This window comes from Agelaius phoeniceus, chromosome 2, assembly GCF_051311805.1.
Source record: "Agelaius phoeniceus isolate bAgePho1 chromosome 2, bAgePho1.hap1, whole genome shotgun sequence".
Taxonomy (NCBI): Eukaryota; Metazoa; Chordata; class Aves; order Passeriformes; family Icteridae; genus Agelaius; species Agelaius phoeniceus.
In genome coordinates, this window is record NC_135266.1 from 113,632,912 (window position 1) to 113,660,066 (window position 27,155).

Below are 27,155 nucleotides of genomic sequence, written 5' to 3' on the forward strand. Positions count from 1 at the left end.
TAAATTCTGCCCTGAAGCTGGCAAGTGTAATTACTCAGGATACTTTCACAGGAATCTCCAAACCTTGCAATTTTGTATCATTGTGGCAATGTTTCAGCCACCAGTGAACAAACCTGTTCTGGTGGCAGGTAAAGTGCTCTGTGCCTGCGCAGTAAAGGCCTCTGTGTGCATTAAATATAGCATATAATGATTTGGCTAGAGAAACGGCAGCATGGGTTTCTTGCAGAAAGAGGGATCCATAATTCCTCTGAAGTATTTAATGTGATGGGTTTATTTGCTTTTCTGTGAAGGTCCTGCTGCCAAGAATGGCTCTGTTTAAGCAGGAAGAATGAAGACTTCCTTTTTATTTTTATTTGTTTGTTTTGGGTTTTTTGTTTTGTTGGTTTATTTTTGCTGTCTGACATAGCAGGCTATACAGAGAAAGTCTCTCAATTTAAAAGGAGAGGAACTGATGCTGTATTTTAGCTCAGAGTGGTTGTTGGAAGCTGTGGTACTTGATACAATGGAAGCAAATATCAAAATAATCAGCTCTCCCCAATCTCTGGTATCTTCATGCAGATACTATTTTCTGAAGTCTTCATTCCTTCTTTTTCTTTTAAGCTTAGCAAATATCTCAGAGATAGCATTGTGGTGCTTTCCTGTGAGCTTTCACTCCCCCTTCTTAAAAGATTGTTTCATATCTTACTAAGTTTTTATCATCCTGGTTTTTAAGATTTGGGAAAAGTTTGAAGTCTGTAAAAGACTCACTGTAAGGAAACCAGTAGTTAGGTTCATTGGGATAAAATTTTGTAAAGCTTCAGCAGTTCTTACTAAAAAGAGTTACATGAATATTTGTATATAGGGAGAACTCACTGAACTACTTAGGTTTCAGTAGATCTCCCTGTTTGTAGGGATGAACCACAGTAACCCCAGGGCTAATTACAGTTTTGAAGTTAGTTGATTGCCCTGCTCATAAGTAGGGTTGAAAACCAGGCAAGAATAGCTGTTATAACTGATTAGTTTGGATACTGACTGCCTTCCATTCATGTCAGGCTATAAAACTAGTAGTGGCTGGTTGAATGAACATAGAATTGGGTGTTGCTGTTGAACATTTGGTATTTCCTAAAATACATTGCTCAGACTGTAAGAGTGCAATTAAAATACTTCTTTAAACTACTGTAGACTTTCATTCTCTGTTTTGCTTTCCTCGGACAAACAAATCAACCAAACCCAACAGAAGGGAAACTTGAATGCTGAGGAGAACAACAAAAAAGAAAGGCATTATTTTCCCAGTTTTTGCTCCAGCTATATTTTAACATGTAGTATCTTGGTCTTTGAAAATAACGCAGAGTAAGAAGGGTCAGGCAGCTTTAACATGATCAGCTTTGTAGCTGGTGCTCTTGCCAACTTGGAGATGGGCAGAGTATTTAATCAGCCTTTCTTCTTAAATTCTTTGCATTGTACTTTTGATGTTTAGGTTTTTTTCTGGTACACTGTTATATTTCATGGCCTAAACCTCTGGAATTAATTCTCTTTTCCACCATGAGTTAAAACCACTCATCTGTCACAGCTAAACTCCAGTTCTGGTAGAAATGTTTTATGTTGTTTTTCCTTCAAGTCTAACAGATTAACTGCTGCTTGAAAAAGAAGCATTATAAATGTACCTGATGGTCTGATTATGAGAGCACAGTTCTGTAGTGATATATTCTATTACACATCAAACACTTTGTGAAACTTGACTTACTGAAGTGTTTAGAAAGATATAAGTGAACTCCTCCGATTTTTTTCATTGGAAATGTTTTCTGAATAATAGAAATAGGCAGAGGCAGAATTGAAGTTCACTGTGTAATGAATGAGTTGGAGGAAAACACATCTGTAGAACAATTTTTACATGCTCAGTCTAATATTGGAAGGAGGCAGGAAGCACTAGCAAGGCAGGAAATTTGGTGTAGTCATTGGATCTTCACTGGTTGTGTAGAAAAGCTTAAGATGCCTAAGAGTATTGCAGAAAAGGGATGTAATTTTTTAATTGAAAAATCCACAAGAGAGGACAGTGATCAGGTATTGCCTAAAACTGGGTATCTTTGGAGTTTTTTTCCCCTTGTTAATAAAATCAAGGCTTAGTGACTACAGTCCTTAAAAAATTACAGATGGGCTATTAAAAGAACAATGTGGCATCGAGACCTGTTGATAACAAATTGAATTTGGGGGAGTTTAATCAAGAGACTGTCTGAAACGAATTCCCTGATACTATCTCATTTAAATTGGTACTAAGGAGCAGAAAGGCACTATAAGCATGTCTAAACCAGCTTGTAGGGAAAGATATGAGGGTGATCCTAGCATACAGGATTAATGATTTTTTTCCTACTTCAAAGTAAATCAGCTCAGATAATAAAGACACCCATTTTAAAGCCTTTAATGTTGGTAAAGGATAATAAAAGCACAGTGTAACAGAATCATCTGGACAAAACAACAAATAAAAAAATGCTGGCTGGTAATAATTTAGTACATATCAGAAAACCAGAAAGAGATGTGAGCTGGGAGAAAGGATTAAGGTTAGATGAGTATTTCTGTGGCCTAAGTGCTGAATACTTAGCTTTAATTTCAGTTTAATCAGCCTTCTGTTATCTTTGGGCTTATTTCAAGCACAGACTAACTGAGCTGTGGGAGTGGAGGACAGGAGCCACTTGGACCTGCAAGGGGTACAGCCATGTAGCATTAATCTAGGTAAATTTGACAGCTTGTTTTGCTGTTGTCTTAGAAATCTTTGCACATGGTTGATATAATTGACCTTTTTCAGTTTCATCTTCCTGTGTGTTTTGTGATTTAATTGATATGGTTTGTTACTGCTTCTTTCTCCACAGTGTTGTTTCATTTTGCTTCCATTCAGTGATAATGTGTTGATGATAATTTTTGTGTATTTTCTTTAAAAAATAAAAGGGAAAAATTACATGCATACGTGCAGGGTCTGGGATTACTTGGGGCCTTCTGTCACTCTGTCCTGAAATAAGAGAATGATTTCCAATGGCTGTTTTTAGGATGCTGGGGATTCATAGTAGCACAGCTTCTGGTTTTTTATGTACAAACACCAGTTTGTGTAAAACTGTAGACCATTATGGATCACATTATGGTGTTCTTTGGTGGGATTACTTTGCAGAAACCTGCTTTTTGGGTTTGGTTTTTTCTTTTTTAAAAAAATTTTATACTACTGCCTAGATCAGAACTTATCAATGAACCTATTTACTGAGTTTTGATGTTTTAATTTTCTAAACCACCAACTGCTTTGCTGCTGTTGCATTTTGACATATGAATTAAAATGGAAGGTGGATTTCTGGCATTATATTTGGCCAGAAGAAATGATGAAAAATTGGTATAACTGTTTCAGACTGTTGATTTTCTGTCCTTCAGAAATTCAGGAGGCCTTTCTGGTTGTCTGCAGGTTTGTCATAATTTCTTCAAATGGACAGAACTATGCAGATGTACTTTTTGATATTAAGGGATTAACCTTATGTGTAATATCTGATTAACAGAACATTAATCATGTGTGTTAATGGCTGCCAGGTAGTAGGAGTGTGTGTAAATGGGTTGTAGTCCCAAGGCTTTGCATGTATTATAATATTTGAAATATACTCAATCTTAGGATGCAAATGTATTTGCTTTATATCCTTTGGAGCCTTAGTGTTCTTCTGCAGACAGCTGGAGACCGCAGACATTTGTGTGCATTTATAATATATTTTCATTTTTGATTGCAATATTTCATTGCATTTTCATTGTGTGCTTTTAAAGACTGTACAGGAAATGTGTTTGCTTTGTAAATAACTGCCTGCCTTGATGCTGAGTGTTTCAGCCAGCTTCGTAGTTAAGTTGTACCTTGATCTTCTAATAATGAGCTTTGATACATGAAAGCTGTCTCTCGCTGCAAAAACAAGTCGTGTACAGCATGTACTGGATTTGTATTTCAGGATGAGGCAGTGATGTGAGAGATCCTTTAGATCTCTCCCCTTTATTTATTTATTTAAATTTTTTTCCTCCCATAGCTTTCTTCCAGTTGGATTGCTTCCATTAACTGCATTAGGACAGACCATTAAACCTGCCTGTGTTCAGTCACTTCCAAGATGTTGCACTGCAGCTCTGTGAGTTCTTGTGACTTTGCATGTGATTCCTGATCTTCTATCCTTGAGTGTCCCCAGAATAGTCTAGTGGGATAAAACTGATCATGTATCAAGAACCTGTTGACACTTGAGACCAGTCCTGTCCTGGCATGAAGGAAAGGGATCAGTTCAGACACAAACTATACCAGCCTTTGAACAAAGCTGGATTTTTCACTGTTTGAGTGTAAGTCTTGGCTTTTTTGTGTCTTTGGAGCTTAGTGAGCTGCTGATTCAGATGTGTCCCAAGTGCTCTAGTGTGTGTGAATCATTAAATATTGAATGTGAATATCGTGAGATGGAATCTGAGTCACATCAGTGAATTTTAATAACCCCATATTTTCCTCCTCTTGTTCTTCAAGGATCTGCACACTTTTCTCTGGGAAGATTGAGTGTGTCATTAATGCTGACTGTTCTCTAACAGATATCATGGGCGAGATGAGAATCTGTCCCTTCTCTTCCCTGTGAACTTCATGTGTTCTGAACCATCAGTGCTTGTTCAACACTTTTTGAACTGCTGAAACTTCACCAAAATAAAGAACTGTTAAAATTAAGCTGTTAAACCAAACCCACCTCTGTATTTAAGTTGCATTGCTTTGTTAGAGTTATTGTAGTCTGTTCCTGTTATTTACCTTTCTAGGAAATGAGGAAAAAATCTGGTTCCTTTTTAATTTGGTTTTATTTAAAAAACACTGTTATGTCCTGAGAACTCTCTTCAGTAAAAAAAAAGAGTCTCTGTAGTTAAATAGGTTGGGTTTTGTTGCCTAGGATGAATACATATAGTTTACTGCAACAGGCAATGTAATTTTTAAAGGTTTTTTTTTTTTTCCCCATTTATTTTTAAACAAAGGGAGTTTAAAAGGGTTTCTCCCCCGCTGCCCCCATTTGTTTTTAAATACCCATCTATAATTTAAGCTATGTCAGTACACTGATAACAGTCATCTACCATCAAGACTCAGCTTTCTACTTGAGCTCAATTTTTGATGTAATCTGTCTTTAATCCTGGTCAGTTTCCTGTTGTTTACATTTGTAATCTTAAGGGGTTTTGACCCATATCTGTTATGCTATTATATATATCTATTTCCTGAGTTCCCCCTAACAAACCCAGCAGTGTACAATTCCTATACTACCCAGGATTAAATGGAATGTTGAATAGGCAGGTGTGCAGAATGTTAAATGCCTTAATTCAGTTCCATGCTGTCCAAGTTCTCAATTTCACTTGAGGGAAAGGCAGGCCCTGGGGTGTTTTTTGCTAGAAGACATGGCTATAGATATGCTGGTAAGCTTCTGTATAATCAGTTCTTAATCTGTTTAAAGATGAGTATTGAGTTAGCTTAAACAACTTTAAATAGTAGGCTTTAATTTTGCCCAGAGCCTTTGTCTGGAATTGCTGGGGTTAGTCCTGCTGGCAGAGTGGGAGAAGCAGCAGGCACTGGAAGGTGATGGCAGGACTGGTGACACTGGGGGCACACACCTCCTCTGCAGGAAAGAGGACATTCCTCTAGGAATGCTCTCTTAAAGGCAGATTCCACTTTTTCTTTCCATCTCCTAGCCATTCTGCATGCTCCAGTGTTGATTTTGCCTGAGTGCCTGGAAGTGAGATACCCTGGTTCTGCTAGGAGCAATTTTAACTTTTGGACTGGGGTGGAGCAGCACTGCATTTCAGCTTCCTAGATCTCATCTTTTCCTGCTGGGAGATGGAGCTCCTAATGAACCTTGGGTGTCACAGTGGTCAGCGGTATCTGAGAACATAAAGCAGAGTTCCTGCTCTGTATTTGCTCAAGTGGTGTTAAGGATTGACTGGGTTATTACATTGATGTCATTTTTATAAGAAAGTATTCAACATTGCTGCCCACATAGTTTCAGATGAAGACTCTTAAAAGTCAAAGGAAAACATTTCCAAAGACGTGTTGAAACCTACAGTAATACTGTTTACTCCAACTTGCAACAATCTGTATAATATTTATTTTTGCCTTCAGTTAACAGAAGCCTCCTTTGACTTGTCTTTGGAGAAGAAATCAGGGAACAAGTGTATTTTTCTTGATCTGGTAACTATTGGTTTTGTGTTCGTATCTGTTTTGGAATTTCAAGGAGTTTCTTTGGGAGTCCTATTTTAGTGCTGGTGGAGAAAACAGCAAAATCTTTTGCATGTAGTTAATCCTACATCCAGTTAATCACTTAAGCTATGCCAGATAGTTTTCTGTTGAGGGGAGTAAGGTGGTATGTGTTATCTTTTACATAGATAGAGCTTCTCTTAGTTTTGTCATGTGAATTTTGTCCTCTGCTCTATAGAAATTAGGAATATTTGTGGCATAATAGAAGAATTTCAAGTGCCTTTTGTCTCAGTGAGTAGTTTGTATTTGATCATCAGACAACTTTAAAGGATTGAATAAATATCAAAAATGAAAACTGGCATATTTTTCCTCCTGTCACAAAACCTCACTTGCAGTCTGTGGCAAGAACAGTGCAGAAGACATAAGTATGGGCAGTGCAAGGGGAAGTGTAAGGATATCTGTCAGAATGTGGTGTACTTGTGAATGAAATCCACTTAGCACCAGTCAGTACAGCATAGATAATGTGCCTTCTCTGAGAAAGGTACTTGTACTTTATCCTTTTTTGTCCATTTTTGTCACTGAGACCACCTTAAACACTTTGTATTAATGCTGCTGAATTTTATGAAATCTTTCAGGCATAAACCATGGTAAATATCAAACAGAAATCAAAGACATTGGTTTAAAGCCCAAATGCTTGTAACCTTACCAGTTATGGAGCCCAGTGGAGGCTTATATTTGGGGGTGGATACTTCCAGTATCCAAAACATGTTTCAAAGTTAATTACAGCCATTGGTACTAACCAAACACATCTTATTCGTGCTCTTACCTACAGTAACCTATTTTTGCAGATTCTGTAGAAGCAAACCTAAACAGAAGTATTTTCCAAAATGCTTATTTATTACCCTAAAATGTATAACATTGCTGGACTTCTTTTTTTCCAAAACTTCAGCAGATCTCTTTTTTGGTTGTTTGGGTTTTTTGTTTGGTTTGGTTTGGTTTTTGTTTTGGTTTTCTTTGTTTGTTTTTGTTGTTGTTCATGAGTTTTTTGAGATCAGATTTTGTATTAATATACTCACCATGAGATATTATAGGTTGCTGATTTATAATTTAGGGCATAGTGTCCAGTCTTCTGTAGTTTCTGTCTTGGTGTTATAATATCTGAAAGTTTTGTGTTTCTTAATACCTAAAGCTCATTACTTGAGCCTATCTTAGGATTTGAGTACAGGCTTGATTAGCACCAAGTTGTTTGATGCTGGGTGGTTAGCAGCAAAACTCTGTCATATTAAAATGGCAAAGAAGTCTCTTTGTAGACAATAAAAATATTTTTGTGTTTTCATATTGTTCATTCTTTCGGGCTTTGTGATGTATCATTAAGAACAAAGAATAATTTGAGTTATCTGCTTTGAACTTAAACCATAATGAAATAGTTGATCATAGTCTCTTGAAAGGTAGTCTTTTAAACATTGACAGAACCAAGAGTTATATTTTTTTGGCATTTTTGCAGTTGTGCAGAAGAGTGAGGAAAAATAACACAGAGCCTTGTTCAAAGGATTGGAGGTCACACCCATGGATTTGGTTTCTGGCAGTACTGCTGGTTCACTCTTCCTTTGATAAATTGCTTGAGCTTTTGTCACAATGACTATAAAATAGGGCCAGTGTTCGCCTACATAGCTAAGAAGTGATTTTTAAGGTTGTAATTAATCTTCATGAATTTTAACTTACCTTGATGGAAGTTAATTCAGTGCTTATTATGTGTAGTCGTGTTTGCTTTATGGTATATGGAGAATTCTGGTTGCTGGAAAAATTGTGTTTCAATGTGGATCAGAAGAGTTTGATGTAGTTAATCCAGCAAAATAAGCTATATACAAATGGGGTTACTTCAGAAATGCCTAAATTGTACCCTGAAAAACCAAGAGAAGTTTTGAAATGCACCCAGAGTGCAGGATAACATGTGCTCTGCATTGGGAACAGATGCTGGCTCCATTTCAGCTTTAAACTAGGGCATTCCAAATGTCACAGCGAGCCAGCGCTGAGGGACTTGGCCTTGCAAAGAGCCAGCTTGATATAAATGAGTGTTCATTTGATAAATGGGGTCTATTACTGAATAAGGGTTGTCTTTTAACATCTTATACTGTGCTGGTGCTGCTTTGGATCAAAGTTTAGTTAAATTTCTGTGGAACACAAGTGTGCTTGAAAGCTAAACCTTCATCATGAAATGATCTGTACTTCTTCAACGGGAAGCTTTTGAGCCCAGTTTTAAATATATGAAGGTTTTGCATGCTCAGAGCATCCAACTTGTCTGCTGTCATCAGTTCTGCAGCAGGTTTGACTCAGTTATTTACAAAAGAAAGGTGTGTGTCTCTATGCCAAAACAGGCACGTAGGAAGCACCTGATCAGCAATTCTTAAACTGAGGATTGTGACCTAAATGGTGTCGTAAGGACTGTGAGTGGGGAGTACAAGGGATGCTGTTTTATTTTGGTATTGCTTGCTCCCTGAAGTGAGATTAGGGCACTGCCCAGACACCCAGGTTGGGTAATTCTCCAGGTGGGAGTTGCAAGGCAGCGTTTGGTTTCACTTTGTGTACAGTGGGTGTTTTGAAGAAATAAAGTTGCAAAGAAACAGTTGCAGCTTCTCTTTCACCCACTTTCTCATATTTAAATTTGTATCATGAATGACTCAAGGTGGGGCTTCTTTCATACACAGAATGGTCCCTAAGTCTCCAGCTTAACATAAACTAAAAAAAATATTGATCACTGCATTGAGAGTTTCACTGTACCTTGAGGCTTCAGTAGTGCATAATGTTTGATGAGAATAGGTGGATGGCTAAAAACGGAGAATATTATTGATCATTGTACTGGGAATAGCTGAACCTTGAGGCTTCACTTGGTGCATAACTAGTGAAAATGGTGGGTGGAGCATTAGTTTGACAGCTTTCCAAATTTCAGCTATGTAAACACAGGGAGGTCATCACAGCCATTTGGAATTTACCAGGGCTTGTTTTTTTGTTTTGCTTTATCGTGTTTTTGTTAGTAAATTCACCTTAGCAGTTTTGAACAAGCCCCATGTGTCCAGTGAGATAATCTTGGTGATGACAGCTAGATCACTTGATCCATGTCCTAGGCTTTATTTGAATATAGGAAACAATATATTGAAGCACTTTGACAGAATTAAATTATTGCCTTTCTAGGGGTACTACATAGTTAAAGGGGAAAAGGAATAGTTTCTGGCTTGAGAGCCTGTTCTCAGTATTGGGGTGGGAAAAATCTAAACATGCTGATATTGTAAGAGGAAAGTACTTTTGGGGTTTTGTTAGAAGGTTGAGTTTCATCCATCATTGTAGCTGAAAGGGGAGCCAGGAGAGCTGCCTTTGTAGGAAGGTGGAGGGAACAGGCAGCCTTTGGATTAGGTCAGTGGGAATTAAGGATTGTGAAGGTTCTTGTCACTTGGGAGAGCAGAGCCCTTGACGTGGAGAATCTGACTGCTAGGAAGTCCAGCAATAGGAGCTGGAGATGCTGAAACAAAACAAACCAAGAGGTATTGCTTCTTAATTTTTTTTCAATGTCATAAAAGTGAATCAGTGACAAAAATATTCCAGTGACAAATTCTAATACTTACTGCTGAGCATTTTTTATCAAACCAAGTGAACCTGTGGGAGTCATTGCTGAAGTACAAGGAACACAGATTCAGTGACTTTGCTTAGCTTTTAACAACAGCAAAAGCAGAGGCAGTATTTTCTTCAGATCAGTTTATTCATGGAGTTCAGGTTTTTATTTAAGAGTAAAAGCACCACTTAGGATCTGGTGGTTCTAGTTTTGAATGGTCAGATAAACTACAATCAATCAATTCAGTTGTCTTACTGCTTTTAGTACTTAATCAAGTAAGAGGGGGTTTGGAGACAAAACATTTTAAATGCTTTCTCCCTTGCCCCCTTTTTCCTTTAGGGAATATAGAAACTATTTAAGTTGTAATTTTGTTTGCATTTAATTCCTTTCTCAAATATATAGATAAAAAAATGATCAAAGGATTAATAACTAAACACATATATAACAAATCATATATGCAATCTTAACAATTTTTAAAAATGTTTTAAATGGCCAAGTGTTGAGTATATGAGACACATTATGCCTCCATCTCAGGTTTACCAAAACTAGTATGGATAGTGTGTTCTTATTAAAACCAAAAATTCCTAATCTAACAGCAACAAACTGTTCATATCTTATTTTGTCAACAGATTTCTGAAGGAAATAAAAATTGAAACTGAAAATGTGATTAGAACACAGTTGTTGTTTCTTACCTGCTGGTTTAAGTGATTTGGATTAAAACCAGAGCATACAGGAAGGAGAAAAATCTGTTGTTCTGTTTGTTTTTAAATATCAGTTTAAATAATCTTTGGTGTTTGTATGTACAGAGGATTCTCAGCAAGCACCTGCCTGTTGTTCTGCAGACATCACCTTGTTCCACATGTATTTTATGCATGTGGTGCAATGCCCAACAATCATCCACTGCTATCAGATTTTTTCTGTTCTTCCATGAAAGTGTGATGGGTCTGGCAAGCACTGTATTTTTGTGTTGGTCTATGGAGTATACAATTCTTAATGAAGTTATCCTATTGGAGGTAGTGCATTACTGCTCTGTATTTTGCAATACAGGAGCACCCCAGAAGCAAATTTTAAAGCTTCTGTCATGCAAAATGATACCCAAGCATGCTGCAGGTGATATTTCCCTCCTCAGCATTCATATTTACTTACCAGCAATTGAAGAAATCAAATTAACCTGAAAGTAGGAATCTCCATTGAAAACAGAGAAATCATTTAATTTGAAAAATTAATAGGAGTTCACAGAAAGGTACAATAAACCAACCATTAAGAATCTACAGTTGAAGTGTGTCCTTGGAGGGGGAAAAATGGATCAGGAGAAGTGGTGAAGGAAGCCTAGTGAACTAGGTAGATGTGTATTCCTAATCCAAGAATGCATTCATTCTTGCTAGTAGAGCAGGGTGCATAAGATGTCATTATTTTAACCTTTCTCTAATTATGGTTACTCCTGGTTAACAGAAATTGTAGCACCTGAGATGTCACAAGTTCAGTGTTTATAAAATAGGGCATGAGGGAAGTCTGGCTTTTTTAATCTGGCTCAGACATGCTTTAAGTGCAAGCACTTTATAACCATTTCACCCACTAAGTGCCTCCTCTTGAAACAGAAAAAATATTTTGCCCAAGTATGATCTTCATCTAATGTGGTATTTAAGCAGTGTTATGAGCAATTTTGAATTCTGGAGGTGGCTTCCACTTCCAGCAAAGCTGAGGTATCTAGCCCAGACCTTTTGATGGAAGGAAGGCTGCATGAACATTGGATGGGGTGCAGGAGTTGGCACTGCTGGAAGGGTGTCCTGGCCTTGGAGAAGAGAGTGGGGCAGTGGTTGTGAGGGACCAGGTGTGGATATCAGGTGTTCTTTTGCAGGGCTGGAGAGTGTATGGGGGAAAGAAAAAGCATTCAGAAGAGGCAAGTGGAGAGAGGAGAAACTACTTTTCCAAATATGTGCTACACTGCCAGAGACAGCACTGAGCTCTGACATGGCTCTGCCTTGAGCTGAACCAAAGCAAGTTCACAAATGTAGCATTTTTCAGATGTGGATTCTCTTGCTGTTCTTTTCCTGATTCTAGGTTTTTAAGGTTCATTTTGAGTGAATTTTACAGTTACATATTTGGAAGCAGTGCAGCCTGGCATAGGCCTATAGTCTGATGCTCTTACCTGGAATTTTGTTCTGAGAATGTTGAGTTAGATGTGCTAACTTGGAATTAAAAAAGAGGTAATGGTCCTTGAGTTTAGAAGCTTTTGGGATTGAAGTTAAAAATATTGGGTTTTCCAGTATTTTTCTTTTCTGAGAGTGCTTTTTGGGGAATATTAGGTTTCAGTATAACCTGACAGTTGAAGCCACGTGTTGAAACATTTAGTTCAGGAAAAGACCACATTTTTGTCAATATACTTTGGTTTTCCCTCTTCACGTGATTAGTACAGTAATGTTTTTGAGTGCAGTGGTAAAATCAGTTTGTACATAGAGTATAAGGACATGAAAGTTCCTGGGGCTTTTGCCATATGCATTTATAGATTTCACCTTTATCCTTTGTCTCATCTTTTCACATAATTTTAATGAAACGGCATGTTACTGGTCTGAAATGTTAATTTTCCAAATGCAAGGGTTGTACTGCTTGAACTATGTTATCATAGTTCCCTCTCAGCTAAGTGAACCAAATAACCACAGGATTAATTTCTGTTTTCTTGCTATTAGTTTTAGAGGCAGCATCAGCCTGTGAACCTATGAAAAGTTCATTTTGCCATTTCTGCACTCTTAATAAAGGTGGTGGAAGAACCAGCAAATGTCATGCTTGTCTTAGGATTTGTAAAATGAGAACCATATGAATTGTTTCAAGATTTGAATTTATATTCTGGTTCTTTACCGTTTAGGTTTTTACGTGTGAATGGTCATTAGCAGGCTCTTAACTACTTCAGTTTTTAAAAGTTATGTAATTGGTATTTTTCTTCACAGGGAGAAGAGAATTTATCCAAAGATTAAAACTTGAAGCAACCTTGAATGTGCATGATGGATGTGTAAGTTACTTGTTGCTTTTTTGTTTGTTAAAAATTGTTAAATTGTGATTTTGTTGCCATGGTAATCGTCCCTCAACTTAAAAAGTGAAATATCTTTTATTTTTACATTAAAGCTGAGCAGGACCACTCTGCTTGTTGAGATCTACATCTGAATTCTCTTGCTATTTGTTTCTTCTTGAATATCTGACACTTTTACCATTGAAACAAAACAAAATACCAGTCCTGTATCTTAATGTTGTATCTATTACTGATTGAATTAATCTCTCCTGCCATTTAAACACATTCCTTTTCAGTTAGGACTTATTTTAAACCTTGACATGAAGGGGGTTTTTTTTTGTTGTTATACTGTGCTGAATTAAAAATTTATTAGTGTTTTGAGTGTTTTATTTTCCAATTTCAAAAAGCAAATCATCAAGTGCTACATGCTGACTTATAGGCAATGAAAACAAAAATAAGTCTTCCTGAAAGGCTTATTTAAATATTAACATTGATTTTTGAAAGGGGTCCAAATATTTTAAAACATATCTTTTTTTAAATAAAGCTTTTACCTAAAAAGGTAAAAGCTTTATTTAAATTAGGTTCTGGACAAATTAAATTAGGTTCTGGACAAAGAGGCTGTCATGTTGCCTTTGAGGATTAGAGCAGAAATTCATGGTTGTTAAAGTGTTTGTTGTACAAGATATCTGAAAAATGAAAGTATTCTATAAAAAATGAAAACATACATGCAGCTTGTGTACTTTAATGTGTAATTCCAAAACTGTACAAACATAATGATTATTTTAGCTTGAGTTGCTCGGACTTTTAATTAATTGAGGAGCAATATAATTTTAAACTAACACAGTAGTAGTTTTAAGGAGCAAGTGTTGTTAGCATGCAGCCTTCTCGAGATAGAAGTATGATTTGGATGTGCCTGTGTTTTTGTGAGCCTGGAAAGTCTGAGAAAGGCCATGATTAGAATTGCTGTGTATAAATGTGAGCTACTTTTCCTGTGCTGATTACATTATAAGTTTAATGTTCTGGTACAGATGGTGTTGGTGTAATGACACAAATATATACATTTCTCTTTTTTTTTTTTTCCCAATGAATGTTACAAGAATGATGATGTAAGGTCTCTTCCAACCCAAACAATTCAATGATATTGTGTGTATTTATTAATTTTCATATTCAAGATTGTAACAGTGATACTTTGCTTCCAAATTTCTTCCCTAAGTAATTTATCATCTCCTCAAATACTTAAGATTAAATTTTTCAAGTTTATTTTGCTGAAGTTCATTAGGGCTTTTTATTTATGTTTTTCTTTATTTCCTTGTAAAAAAGTATTTTTTTTCCTATTAAAATAGAATATAGGAAAATAATATTTCTTCACTACTTGTTAAATGTTAAGCAACTGATCTCTATTCAATTATCTGCCTCTGTGTCATGTAATAGAAATTGCAGATTTGGTGTTGGCTGTTGATGTTGCTTTAATCTACCTGATGGATATTTATTTGAAAACCAATTTTGATGTGATTGTGTTAGCTTTGAAAGTATGCTTTTACATATGGCCTAATTGTTTCAGTGGGTGGAAAATACTTAAATTGTAAACTTACAGCATTATTTGCAGGTATTTAAAGTACTTCAGTATTTAAATACAATATTAAAATACTACAGTTTGAAAAAATGTCTTTAGAAGTTAAATTTGCTCAGAACTCTCCAGCTTTAAGGAATGGGCTATTGGGAGTTCCTACCTCATTTACTGTGTGGTTTTTTGCAAGGAATAATATTTTAAGGCCAACAACCACTCAGTATAATTTCTTACTATTTGTTTTTAAAAAAATCTATGACATAGAAATCAATGAAATTACAATGCTTGTACTTATTAAACTCCTTACTACCATCAGTGGTAATTAAGCTTTTTTTTATTTTTATTCTTCCCACAACTGACTCAGCATGCATTTCAAATATAGGGAATTAATGCCATATTGTCCTATTGAAAGGTGTTTCTGGGTTTGGTTTTTGGGTGGTTGGGTTTTTTTAATGAAGGTTGGATGGCAGGGGTTTGGGGTTTTGTTTGGTTGATTGGTGTTTTTAAGAACTTTTTCATTGTTCTGTTGAATAAGCTGTGACTTATATTTTCTATATAAAGCATGCTATGTAATTGGACACGGTGGACAACTTACTTAAGGCAAGAAATTTTTTTTACTAATTGAGGATAAAAGTAAAGTCCAAGTTCCCACCTGTTAGACAGAAGAGAGATCCTATGGGAGATACAGCTGTGTGTATAATCATACCCAGGCAGGATATCTGTGAAGAAGGGAATATCCCATTAATTACTTCACATATCCATGCTCTTGTAACAGTAATATTACCATAACACCTTTTGCTTAAAATCTGAGTATTTTCACCTCAGAGTTCAGGGGCAATTCTCTTTGAAACAGTCCCATTTTCCCCTTGGTTTGAAGACAGTTTCTAGCAGTACTGTGTGAAGTAATTGAATTGGTTCTGCAGAATTATTGATGTCTGCCAATAGCCTTATCTTCCTTCCAGGGCAGGATTTGCCTCTTTCAACAAGGTTCACATGGTCAAATTCAGTAAGATCATTTGTATGCCAGAACTTGCCATTTTCTGTGTTAGCTGTAAAGGGAGCTTAACAAGATGAGGAAATGTACAGGGGTAGGTGAGCTGTTCTGTGTGAAATGATTAAATCCAAAGGAGAAATGTTGAAAGAGAAGCAATCTGGACCAGCAGCAATGAAGTGTGAGGAAAGTAGAGGATAAAGAAACTCGAAACCATATTGAATTGCAGTAAAAATACTGCTTATTTTCTTCCTGGTTTGGTCCTGTGAAAGCTGAGGAAGGATGAAGTGCTCCTGCATTTCAGGATGTAGATGAAGCATTTGACATCAGTAAATACTACATTCTGAAAAAAAGAATATTACCTGAAGGACTAACTTCTCATTTCTATGTACAGGCATTCAGATCAATAACAAACCAGCATCCTTCATGGCATTCATCTCCTTCAGGATGGCACTTGGGAACAAGTCCTTTTCAGATGTACTCCTCAAAGCCATGCTTAAACCAGTATAGGGAGTTTGTGTTTTCTTAGAAACAATTTTCACCTTGTACTCCACAGATGAAAAGCACTGCCTTTTTTACCCCCTTCTTTGCTTGGTGGATATTCCTGATATTCTGGATATCTACAGCCATTTTTATTTATTTTCTTCTATTTTTGTATTCTCTTAATCTCTTCTCTTCACAAAAGAATGGATTCTGAGGTCACTTTGCATGGAAGTAAGGACTTTGCTTTTTTGTTTTTTTAAGGATTGGCTGCACTGCCTCCTGCATTGTCTTTGAGGAAAACATAGAGATGATAAATTTATATCTCACTAATTGACTAATGAATCAAAAGTGCCTGCTGACTCCTTGCAAGGCCAGATGAGTGACAAATAAAATTAGATACAATTAATAATGTGGAGTATTTAATAGAAAAAACTAATTTCACAGCCTTTGGCTTTTCTTAGCTTGTTAGTAATTGTCTGTCATTTGTGTTTGATGTATCCTTTCTTCTGGGTCCAACACCCTTTCCCAAGGTTTCCAAACTCTCAGAATAGTAACTGGTACATTATACTTTTAGTTGGGTGTTGAGTGGCAGTGCAGGTAGTCCAATATTTTTTCAAAATAAAAAGCAATTTCCTATCCCGTTCTTGTTTTACATTTTATTTTAGTAGTTTGCTACCATGGAATGAGAAGAGAGCTTTTTAAAATTCTGTTTATTTTAGTGATCCATATGCAAATTCAATTGGGTTATTTGGTATTGGTCAGAAGGTTGTACTGAACACTATGTATATTGACTGGAAAGTCTCTGAAAAAAACCCAAACAAGCTGATTTCACTGAAAAGCTTTATTACTTTTGAGTTATTTGTTGCCAGTAATGCTGAGAAGGTGATTGGGTACAGAATAAAAAAGCCTGTTTAGTTACAGATCTCTGGTAATTTGGTTATGTCATTCAGGATTATTTTTGAACCAACTTTGGTCTGGGCAAGGTATATTAAAATTGCTCAACTGAGGCAATCATTGCAATGAAATTGGAATTTTGGAGGAGAATGATTGATGTCTTGTGTAGACTTGTGGTGCTGCAATTTAGATAATCTTATCTCCCCTTTGCATCTTCAATGTTTCTCTGCTTTGCTGTCATTCAGATTTTGTGTTTGTACATAAATATACACATCCACCCCCTCAATTTATTTAATTGTTTGTGCTAACTTTTCTTTCTCATATCATGACTTTAAATTTTTTAGTAGCTTCCTTGTTTTTTCAGTGTTTCATTCTTGTTTCTATTCCTGTATTCTTACATTAGCATTTTGGTTTCTTTAGGGCAATGATAATAATACTTTTCTGCCTGAGAGGCAATGTAGATGAAAATAAACATTGCTGGGTTGTGTGTTTGCCCTGGCTGTAGTGCTGTGCAATGTTTGACAACATTTTAGAGTACAGCCATTGTCAGGACAGGTTATTTCAATGATAGATGGTTCTGGGGGCTGGTTGAAATTGTGGTTCTTGCTGATTGACAGCCAGAGTTATAAAATCATAAGAGTAGCCATGCAAGGTCATAGCAAAGCTCAGTGGAGCCTGATAACTTGGCCCTGAAGGTGGCCAGCACATATTTTTGAAGGAAGTTGAGACAGGGCAAGCAGACAGTATTTGATGGGTGTTCTGGAGAACACATCATGCTTCAATGGGTAGATAGAGGTGGAAGCTGCACCTTTGTTTCTGATCATTTTTCATTTCTCTTTGATGAATATGTATATCCTTCCACTTCTGGTGTTTAAGGTGTTCTATAACAATGATTTCCAGTTTCATTAAAAAGCCATGTGTCATTGGATTGTTCATTTAAGGCTTTCTATTTCCTGTACTGTGAAGATCCGCAAAAAATTATTTTTTACTTTTTCCATGTCATTCATGCTCTCATAAGCTTCTATCATTTCCCTTCCCTAGAGCAGTACAAAATATTTGCTTCTTGCCATAAAAAGTGTTTTTAGATATCTGTGAGCACCCAGTAATTCTTTGTCATGATTTCTCTTTCCAAGTGGGCAGTAATGGAAATGGAGAATACAGGAGTGGGATATGAACCAAACTGCATAGTGTGGGACACGTGGGATTGCCATGCATGGATGTATATCCTGCTCTTCTGTGCATTTCCTAATAAATCCTAACAATATCTGATTGTTTCTGAGCACTGAGCTAGCCCTGGGTTAGGCATGTTTGTTTAACACCAAGATCTCTCCTCAAGTTCCTCCACCTGAGAATATCAAGGTGCTGTTGTCCCTGTGATCCACCTGAAACTGCTAACTCTGATTTTGCAACTAACCCCCACTCAGCTTGTCATTAAAACAGCAACTAGAATGCTTGTAATTATTTTTATTGGGGGGGGGGGGGGGGGTCTCAGAGTGAAACATTTGAATTTAAAAAAAAAAAGCATAAGAAAATAATTCAGAACAAAGTGGGTTTTTTACCAATTCTGTAATCCAGTCTGGTACATCACACTAAGGCAGCTGTTCTGCCAACAGAATCTAGCCAGCAGAAAATGGTGATGGCTGCAGTTTGACACTTGAAGGTATTTTAGAGGCTTACTTGAAATAATAATGGTCTTGCATGCAGTCTTTGGTGCTTGTGCATGAGCTGCTGCTTGGAGGATACCTTTTGAGCTTCCTGGATTTTGAGTGCTTTCACAGCTTTGTTTCACTGACACATTATTAAGCACAGTCTTGTGAAAAGGAGAATTGATAAGGAAATGTATTGTAAAGCTCTCCCAGTACAATTCTGTACCTCACTGTAGGATTCTTCTTTCCCAGCCTACTCACATTTTTCAAAAGGGATCTGGGATGGATTCTGCAGTGCTTTTCCCTGAGAAGGTGTGGTCACTGAAAAGTGTGCAAAGCAATGGATGGTCAGAATTTGGATATGGTGAAGATGCAGTAATGTGAGCACTGTGATGCCCTCCAGTTCAAATTCAGAGAACTCTCTGTGGAGTAGATTTGGTACATTAATGCCCCTAAGTGTGTAAAATTGTGGCTACTGTGGGAAGCTTAATTTACCTGATGAACTCTTGAGGAGCTAAGGGAGTAATTGAGATGCCATAGGTGAAGCAGGTGATTCCCTTATCAATTTGTTTTAAAAACACAATTTTTTTTTATGCTAGCTGCTTAGAAATTACATCATTTCAGTTGAATTTGTTGACTCCTATTTCTGTAGTGTTGGATGAGTTTGATGTTTTAATATGGTGAAAATTGAATTAATGTAAGTCTAAACAATTTTTTTTTATTCATGCAGGTGAATACAATTTGCTGGAATGATACAGGAGAATATATCTTATCTGGTTCAGATGACACCAACCTGGTCATTACTAATCCCTACAGCAGAAAAGTAGGTTTGTTTCTGGCTGCTTGTTAATTTTCAAATAGGATGCAAGTTAGTATTTTTCAAGATATTAAAAAATATTTTTAAATATATCAGTTTTCAGATACTAATTATTATGTGAAAAAGATAATATCATGCACTTCCTAGTGTATATAAATGGGAATAAAATCTCACAGTGCTTTAAAACTTGAGAGTTCTAATCCTTTGTGACATTGGTATTATCCCATTTTACGGTACATGGCCGGGCACAAAGGGAACCTGGTCTCACCACAGATTAGTGTCAGGACCAGCAATAGGATTCAGTAATTCTCATGAAATCTTGTAGTCAGATAAACTGTTTTCCTCTCACTTTTTAAAATACTGTATTTTTTGCCCTGTGTAATGTACTGTATGTAATGTCTTTCTGTATGATGTTGTTGGAGTGTCAATCTTGATTAAAACAGTTCACTCCAATTTAAAATTACGTTGCCTTGCGTGTGCCCTGCAAGTGGATGGAGAATAATTTGTACTGAAATAAGGGTTGCAATGCAGCTGCAAGACTCCCAGTAGTGCCAGCTGGCATCTATCAGGTAGTGGCACTGTCCCACACCTTTGTCTTGAAGGAACTGCTGATAGTTTGGTAGAACAGATGCTCTGAGCTGTGTCCTCTCAGAGGCTGACAACTAAACCCCAAGGATATGCTCAAAAATTAATTGTGTGGGAGAAACAGAAGGTGTGGTGGAAGAGAGTTTGAGTAGAAAATAATAGTTTGCTTTCCTGAAGGGTTGTGGTGGTTTGGAGTGTTGCCTCTGCCTATAGGTAAGGCCCTTTTGCTCACCTCCCCAAATAAGCCAGAGCTTCCAAACTTTATCTCTTCCTTTCAGTTTTGGTGTCAGCCTGAAAGTTCAGATAAGTATCACTAGGGAGGGTTTCTCTTGGACTGGGAGTTCTGCTGGAAAAGTGGTATCAAAGATAGCTGTGAAGAGGATGATGGATATATTCCAAAGTGAGTGTTGGTGGAGTGACTTGCTGAGTAAGAATTTTTCATGCAAATAAAGGATGTTCAATGTTATGTATTGTGGAGAATTTATTTTAATATCCTACTATGGGATAGTTGCTCATTATATAATTTTTAAATTAAAATATTGTAATATTTTAAAGGGTGCTGCAATTTAAAGTTTTATGCTTTCATGGGACAGTTTCCCCCCCCCTGTTGTGTACCACTTCTCTACTTAAACCTAATGAGGAGTGCAGGAGATGTTTTGTTTTCTTTTTTTATTTTTCACAGTTAGCTGAATTATTTAGTTTTTGTAACAGCAGAGGAGAAGATGATTTTTGAATTTTTTTTTCCCCAGTACATGCAAATGCAATTATAAAACAGCAGGTACCAGCAAGAAGACTCAATAATCAGTGTTATTCCTGAAATGTACTAGAGATATGATTTTTAATCAGTGTTACAATTATGTTAGCTTAATTTTTTTTCTGGCTTGAGTAAGAGGATCTATGCAGGAAAAGGCAGCAAATAGGTATCAGAACTATGTTGTAATTCTGTCATCTTGGCAAATATCCTTATTACCATATTTTCTGTTATTATCTAGGTAGAGTAGCAGAAATAGACTTCAGCCCATCAATATTTTGTATCTTTCAGAATATGCAGATACACTGTTAAACTTTTTTAGTGGGAATTATTTAAAAGGTGTGAAATAGCACTTCTGAACTGTTAGTCATGAGCTGCTACTGACAGAGAAACTTCATTTGCAAAACACTTCCTTTGATTAAGTTAATTGAGTGGAAATTTGGAAGTAATTTTCATACTGTAAACAACTTGGTGAGTATTTCTTTCCTAATGGGAGTGGTGAAAATGCAGTTTGCTTCAAGTGCTGCAGATGGGAGAAATAAGAATATAATGTTTACTTGTTCACAGGAAAGCATGTGGAGGTTTTTTCAGTTTTGGTAAACTAAATATGTGAGGAAGGATAAAGAGTCACCCCAAAGTGTTTAAAATCAGCTGTGAATGGTGAAGTAAATCATATGTTTCTCTGTTTTCATGTTGATGAATGAGAGTCTAAGTCAAGTCCTGGTTTATTTCCCTGTATAATCAAGTTTTTAAATGTTTATTTATTTTTGGCTAGTTTCAAAACATTCTTCTTTATAAACATCAGTTCTCCTTTTTAGAGTGAGTTTAAGAGTAACATCAAATTTTAAAGTCTATAAAGTTGGCTTGGATTGCAGTGCCTTATTCTTCTTGACTTACAATGTCCCAGATATTCGAAGTGTCTCCTCACTGATGTGCTGAGTGGCTGCACCATCACCCTGACTAATGTTTCACTTTGAGAAACCTGATGTGCTCTGGAACCAACATTGTAAAAACAAAGGTGGCAGCTGCATTCCAGCCCTTGTATTTTGCAGACTGCTTTGTGCAAGTGCCTGAGCACATCTCTCTTGTAGAACCACGTTGTTCTTAGAAGAAATTCGGTGTAAAGGCAGCTTGTGTGTTGTGTTGTACTGAACTGTGCATACTGGCAGCCTGTGCATAACTGGTGTTTCACAGTCTGAGTTTTTTCCATCCTTTATTTGCTTGGAAAACACTGACCTGCTGCAGCCTCGTTTTTTTCTTTGTTCTTTAGGTTCTCACAACGATTCGCTCAGGACACAGAGCCAATATTTTCAGTGCAAAGTTCCTGCCATGCACCAATGACAAACAGATTGTTTCTTGTTCCGGAGACGGAGTCATTTTCTACACGAATGTTGAACAGGATGCAGAGACCAACAGGCAATGCCAGTACACCTGCCACTATGGGACTACCTACGAGGTACCTCCTGAAATAAATCATAAGTTTAAGATGGGGAAAACATGTATTTTATTGTATTGGTGACCAAGATTTTAACCAGGTTGTTGAAAACTTTGTTTCAGTGCAGTGAGAGTTACAGAACTTTCTTAACTTTCTTCTGTCTTTTTTTAATTGCTTTTTTATCTCATTTAAAAAGTAGACTTGAACAGAGAAATGTGCTGTCTGAATTAAATTGAAAACTTTGTAAAAAATGGTACTAATGAAGACCTTTGTACATATGAATTCACCTTCGGTGAATTCTGCAGAGCAAAGCAGACTAAAATTGAGCTCTGAATTTCTTCCTGAAGTAGGCTGGGGGGTGGGGGAAGTGATTGTTTTGCATTTTTATTTTTATTCTTCCCCCCTGCCCCTCCCCTCTTCCCTGAACTTTTCAGCAGTTTCATGCCTTTTTCACAATTTAGATTCTTCTAAGAAATGCTTAGCTCAGCATGTGTGAACAACTTAATCTGAAAAAAAGTGTTTACAGTTGTAGATAATTTTTCTATTGTGTATTCTAGTTAACTCTTTAGGTGCAAATTTAGCCACAGTCTTTTCAGTCCTCCCTTGGAAGTTTTGTTCATATAAATTAGGCAAGTGAGGAAGCAAAGTATTACTTAAGTAAGGAAAATAGAAAGATTTATTGTTCTATCTGCTTCTTTTAAATAACAGCAAAAGCTGCTGCTTGCAAAACTTACTATGCTTAAAATAGAAAAAAATGTCAATTTTTTGGTAGGTTATAAGTGTTCCTGTTTCTTTCACTGTTTATTTGTTGGGGCTTTTTTAACACTACTGCAGTACACACACAGGGGAAAAATCCCAAATCCATTGGTTTTTTATGTATTCAGCTCAGATTTCATAGCAAGCTTTTAGATCACTTTCTTTGCATGTTAAATGAATAAAATCTTTAAAACTTCTCATAAAAAGAATTGAGGTGTGTGAAAAAAGAAAGTGGCTGAAGTACGGCCAGAGTAAATTTTTGTTCCTGTAGTAAAAGTGTCCTTGTGGTTGTAATTACACCAATTAGATTTCCCTGCTATATTGCACCATCAAAATGGTCTTATTTGGGATGATTTTTATTCAGCAATAATGTTAACAAGAGGGCAGGGCATTATTATTGTTTTGAATGACAGGAGCGTGGTACAGTTTTGGTTGGTTTTGCTGCTTTTGAACACTGTTAATGGAAGGAATATCAAAACCTCCATAGGACACTGGCTGTTTTAACAACTCTGTCTCTTTATGAGATTATTTTTCTTATCCTGTTTTGCACTGAGGTTGGGAAGTTCCTGGAGTGGAGAGATAATTTCTAAATATTGTGATGGTACTGCCCAGCTGTATGTAACCACATCATCATGTTAAATATAGAACTTTGACTCACTGGCTTCTCTGAATAACAAAAGCCAAAAGCTACCCCTGAGGTACCAATTCTAAATTTGAATGTGGTTTGGATTTATGCAGCTCTTGGAGTTTGTGGCAGTTCAAGACATTACAAAAACATGAAACAGGAGTGTGGAAATTGGTGTAGATTGTTGTAAACTGTAAGATATTTGTACAATTGTTTGCAGTTCTGAGTGAGAATAGAATAAGAGAGGGTGAGGCTCTTGAGATATGTTTCTGAGGAATTTATTGTTTGTACAAGACCTTGACAAGTTTGTTTTTTCTCAGCCAAATCTTTTCTTTATTGCCCTTCATGTGAATTGTGTTTCAGAAAGGGAATGTACTTTTATGAACACCTCTTACTTTCTTGTTTTAAATACAGTGAAGTGATCGTACAGCTATACACTTTTAAAGTTAAGTAGCAAAAAGGTTTTTAGTTAGTAAAAAACCAATTTTATATTTATATTTATAATGTGTACTTGTTGAACTTAAATGTAGTAATATTGACTCAATTATCGGGGCTTGCACTTCTCAATTTCTCTGGTTTAGTGCTTATAAAGAACTTAGGATGTTTGTGAACACTGGACATAAAAGTTCCCATGTGCAAGTTATATTACATGGATAGGGTGAAATTGCATCAGTGTGAACAAAAATAAAACACAGCTACTAAAAATAAGAGCTTTTCACATTCAGCAACATTATTGGAGCAAAATGTTTTCACTGAAAGCTCTGCTAAATGCTTGAAGAATTTAGTGGATTGCTAACTTTTATAGCTATGCAAATGAAGTTAATTTGAATGAAATATGTAGTGAAAACCAGTCTTCAATATGTTACACTGATATATTGAAGAATTGTGGTCATAGCTCAGCAGTTCTGTTGGTATTCAAACCTTGCCTTTGTTCTGCAAGTTAGACTTCTTATTTGGCACAGCAAGTATTGTCTCAGTTACTGTGCTGAGCCTTAGAAGAGAGGCTGAAGCCTTCAGCTGTTACCTTTGTAACCCCATTTCAGGTAGAGAGATTTGCAGATATCATTAAGTTACTTTTATTAAGAATTTTGGGAGGTGGGGGTGATAAATCATCTCATTTAAAATGTTAAAGAATGGCTCATGCTCTGTGTTCCATGAATGTATTACAGTTAGCCATTGTTGTTGCTTTATAAATGTCTACTGATAGTAGCAGGAGTGTAGGAGAATAAAAATACTGCCACAACATTCTCTGTTTTCTGTTCTAAGAGACAGAGTGTAAGTAAACTGGCATTTCCTGTGCATTCACTGACCTGTGAAATTCAGGTCATATTTAACATTATGGTCACTTGCCTTTTTATCTTGTCTTGAGGAGGCTTTGAGTGAAGCCATTCATGTGAGACTCCCTCTGAGCTGTCCCCGGCTGGAGAAGAGCTGAGCTTAGGAAAATGGTTCAGTACAGTGCTCTCTCAAAAAAAAAAATTAAAAAAATATTGCAGTGAGGAGGTAGCTTGGTAGCAGCCTTTAATGCAGACTTGCTGCAGAGAGCTACCTAGGATGTAAAGGAATAGCCCAATGGGAATAAAAGCCATTTAGTATTTTCAAGGCATTCACACTTCTGAGGACTTTGTTTGTAATTGTCTCCTATTACTTGATAGAGAATAAACAGAGCTTTTGTTGATTGTTGCAGCAAACTGATAAGTTATCTGAAAAGTGATTGCAGTAAATGTATGTTATGCATTAAAAGATAATAGAAACAACTGTAAGCCTTGACCTATGGAAATTTAATCTTATGTGACATTTAAAAGTTTCCTTTGACTTCAACAGTTCAAACCTTTTCTTGAAAATGAGGAAACATCATCAGTTTTTCATTTTTTCTCATTACTTCACTGGAAAGCTTGACTTGAGTCCTAACTGCCTTACTGCTGCTCCAAATATTGATGCTTTTATTTTTAATTTAGTGTTATTTCTGGAGGCATTAATAATCTTATTTTTTTTCTTTTGAGCAGATTATGACAGTACCAAATGATCCCTACACTTTCCTCTCTTGTGGTGAGGATGGCACTGTGAGATGGTTTGATACTCGCATCAAAACAAGTTGCACAAAGGAAGATTGTAAAGATGTAAGAATGAAACCTTTTAATAAAGATTTCTTTAAAAATAATAATAATAAAATAGGCAAAATAAAATAGTAATAAAAATCTTATAAAAAGATTACCTAAATGTAGAGCTGTGCATCACACAAACACATGATATGAATTCTGGTAAAGCTTTTAGAAATAATAGATTTCAGGGTCATTGGTAGAGATGACAGTATGTTTCCCAAGAAACAATAAAATCTGGGGAGTCTTTTTTCTTTTTTTTTTAAAATTTTTTTATATCCTTTGGCATTTTTTTAATTAAAAAAATTTATAAAAATGCTTTGGTGTGAGGCTTCAGATATGGTAGAAAAAAATTGTCTGTTGAAATTGAATCTTTTAGTCTGCTTTACACTAATAATGTAGAATGCAAAACTGGAGGCAAAAAATGAGCCTTGAGAAGCACTTGCAGCCTTGTATTCTTGAGCATCCTTTGTCCCTCTGTAATAAAAGATTTAGTAATGAATTATATTAGATTACTGGTACTACCAGTGTCCACTGTGTTTGAATTTTAGAAAAAACTATAATATTGAATTGGAACAAAATTATCAAAGTATGTATTGCTAGTCTTGATTAATTTTGTTCAGCCTTGTGCACATTTACCAGTTCTAGGGGTTTCTTTAATTTTTTTCCCCTTTACCTAGTTATTGGCCTGTAGATGGAACCTCCTCTAATCCTTTAATTGATTTAAACTGTTTCTGCATATTTAGTACTCTTCCACCTCCACAGTTACTGTGTTTCCATAAGAAAATGCAAGGTGCAAGGTAGTTAGTTTATAAGTCTGTTTAGCTTATTTTTAAATGTTCCTGTGTTTTTGTTTTGATTAGGTTTCTTTTTCAGTTGTTCTGGTACCAGCTTTCTTTCTCTGATAGTTTTCCTTCTGTGCAGTGGCTTTTCTGATAACACATTTATGATCTACCTTCACAGGCCAGACCTATTTTCTCAAAATCTGCTTGACTAAGGGAGGGGCTTGTGTAGTGAAACAAAACAAAACAAAGAATTATACTTCAAGTGTTCAGAGCTATTATTTCAATGCTGCATTTTTGTGTGTTCCAGGATATTTTAATAAACTGTCGTCGTGCTGCCACCTCTGTTGCTATCTGTCCACCCATCCCCTACTACCTGGCTGTAGGCTGTTCTGACAGCTCAGTGAGGATCTATGACAGGAGAATGCTTGGCACAAGGGCAACAGGTAGGAGCCACATTGTGCAGTGAGCCTTTCTACCCACTGGCTGTGCCACATTCAGGTTATTTTCAAAATAGGTGGTGAATGACTCAAGTGTAACACTGCAAAAGTGTAGCTTCCTTCTGTGAACTATGGCTTGTAATAGTAGAGTCATTTCACTCTAATATTTCCTAATGCAAAAATCTTCAAAGAATAAGTCTAATCTCTTCATGCATCTCATGTGTATTGTGAATGCATTGTGTACTGAGTGCAGAAAAAGGCTTTTTGTAATGTCTCTTATTTTGTCTTGAAACGTGTGTGATTCCAGGATTCCAAAAAGCCAGGGATTGCAGCCTCCAGTGGTTCACCTGAATTTTAATTAAGTTCTTGTCTTGTACTCTACCATGCTGGAACTTGATGCTTCTTATGGGAGGAGATCTCATGAACTCCATAATATCCTGCACTGTGCTTGCCTTTGTAGTGCAAAGACACTAAATTCCTTTCTCATTTGTGTGT

General features: G+C 36.4%; 1 protein-coding gene and 1 long non-coding RNA gene across 7 annotated transcripts in view; both read left to right on the forward strand.

Moving 5' to 3' along the window:
- The window catches only part of DCAF6 (DDB1 and CUL4 associated factor 6), a 73,480-nt gene that overhangs the window by 3,484 nt on the left and 42,841 nt on the right, over nucleotides 1–27,155 (forward strand). For all 6 annotated transcript variants that reach the window (XM_077174578.1, XM_077174577.1, XM_054628071.2 and 3 more), the window contains exons 2-6: nucleotides 12,731–12,792; nucleotides 19,101–19,193; nucleotides 21,794–21,979; nucleotides 25,346–25,459; nucleotides 26,531–26,666. In XM_077174578.1, the coding sequence (XP_077030693.1) occupies nucleotides 12,731–12,792; nucleotides 19,101–19,193; nucleotides 21,794–21,979; nucleotides 25,346–25,459; nucleotides 26,531–26,666 (591 nt within the window). The remainder of the gene's footprint in view (nucleotides 1–12,730; nucleotides 12,793–19,100; nucleotides 19,194–21,793; nucleotides 21,980–25,345; nucleotides 25,460–26,530; nucleotides 26,667–27,155) is intronic.
- Nucleotides 1,661–7,077, forward strand: LOC143693418 (uncharacterized). Its single transcript, XR_013181083.1, has 3 exons — nucleotides 1,661–2,706; nucleotides 4,017–4,112; nucleotides 6,107–7,077. It is a non-coding gene; the product is annotated as an uncharacterized LOC143693418 (long non-coding RNA).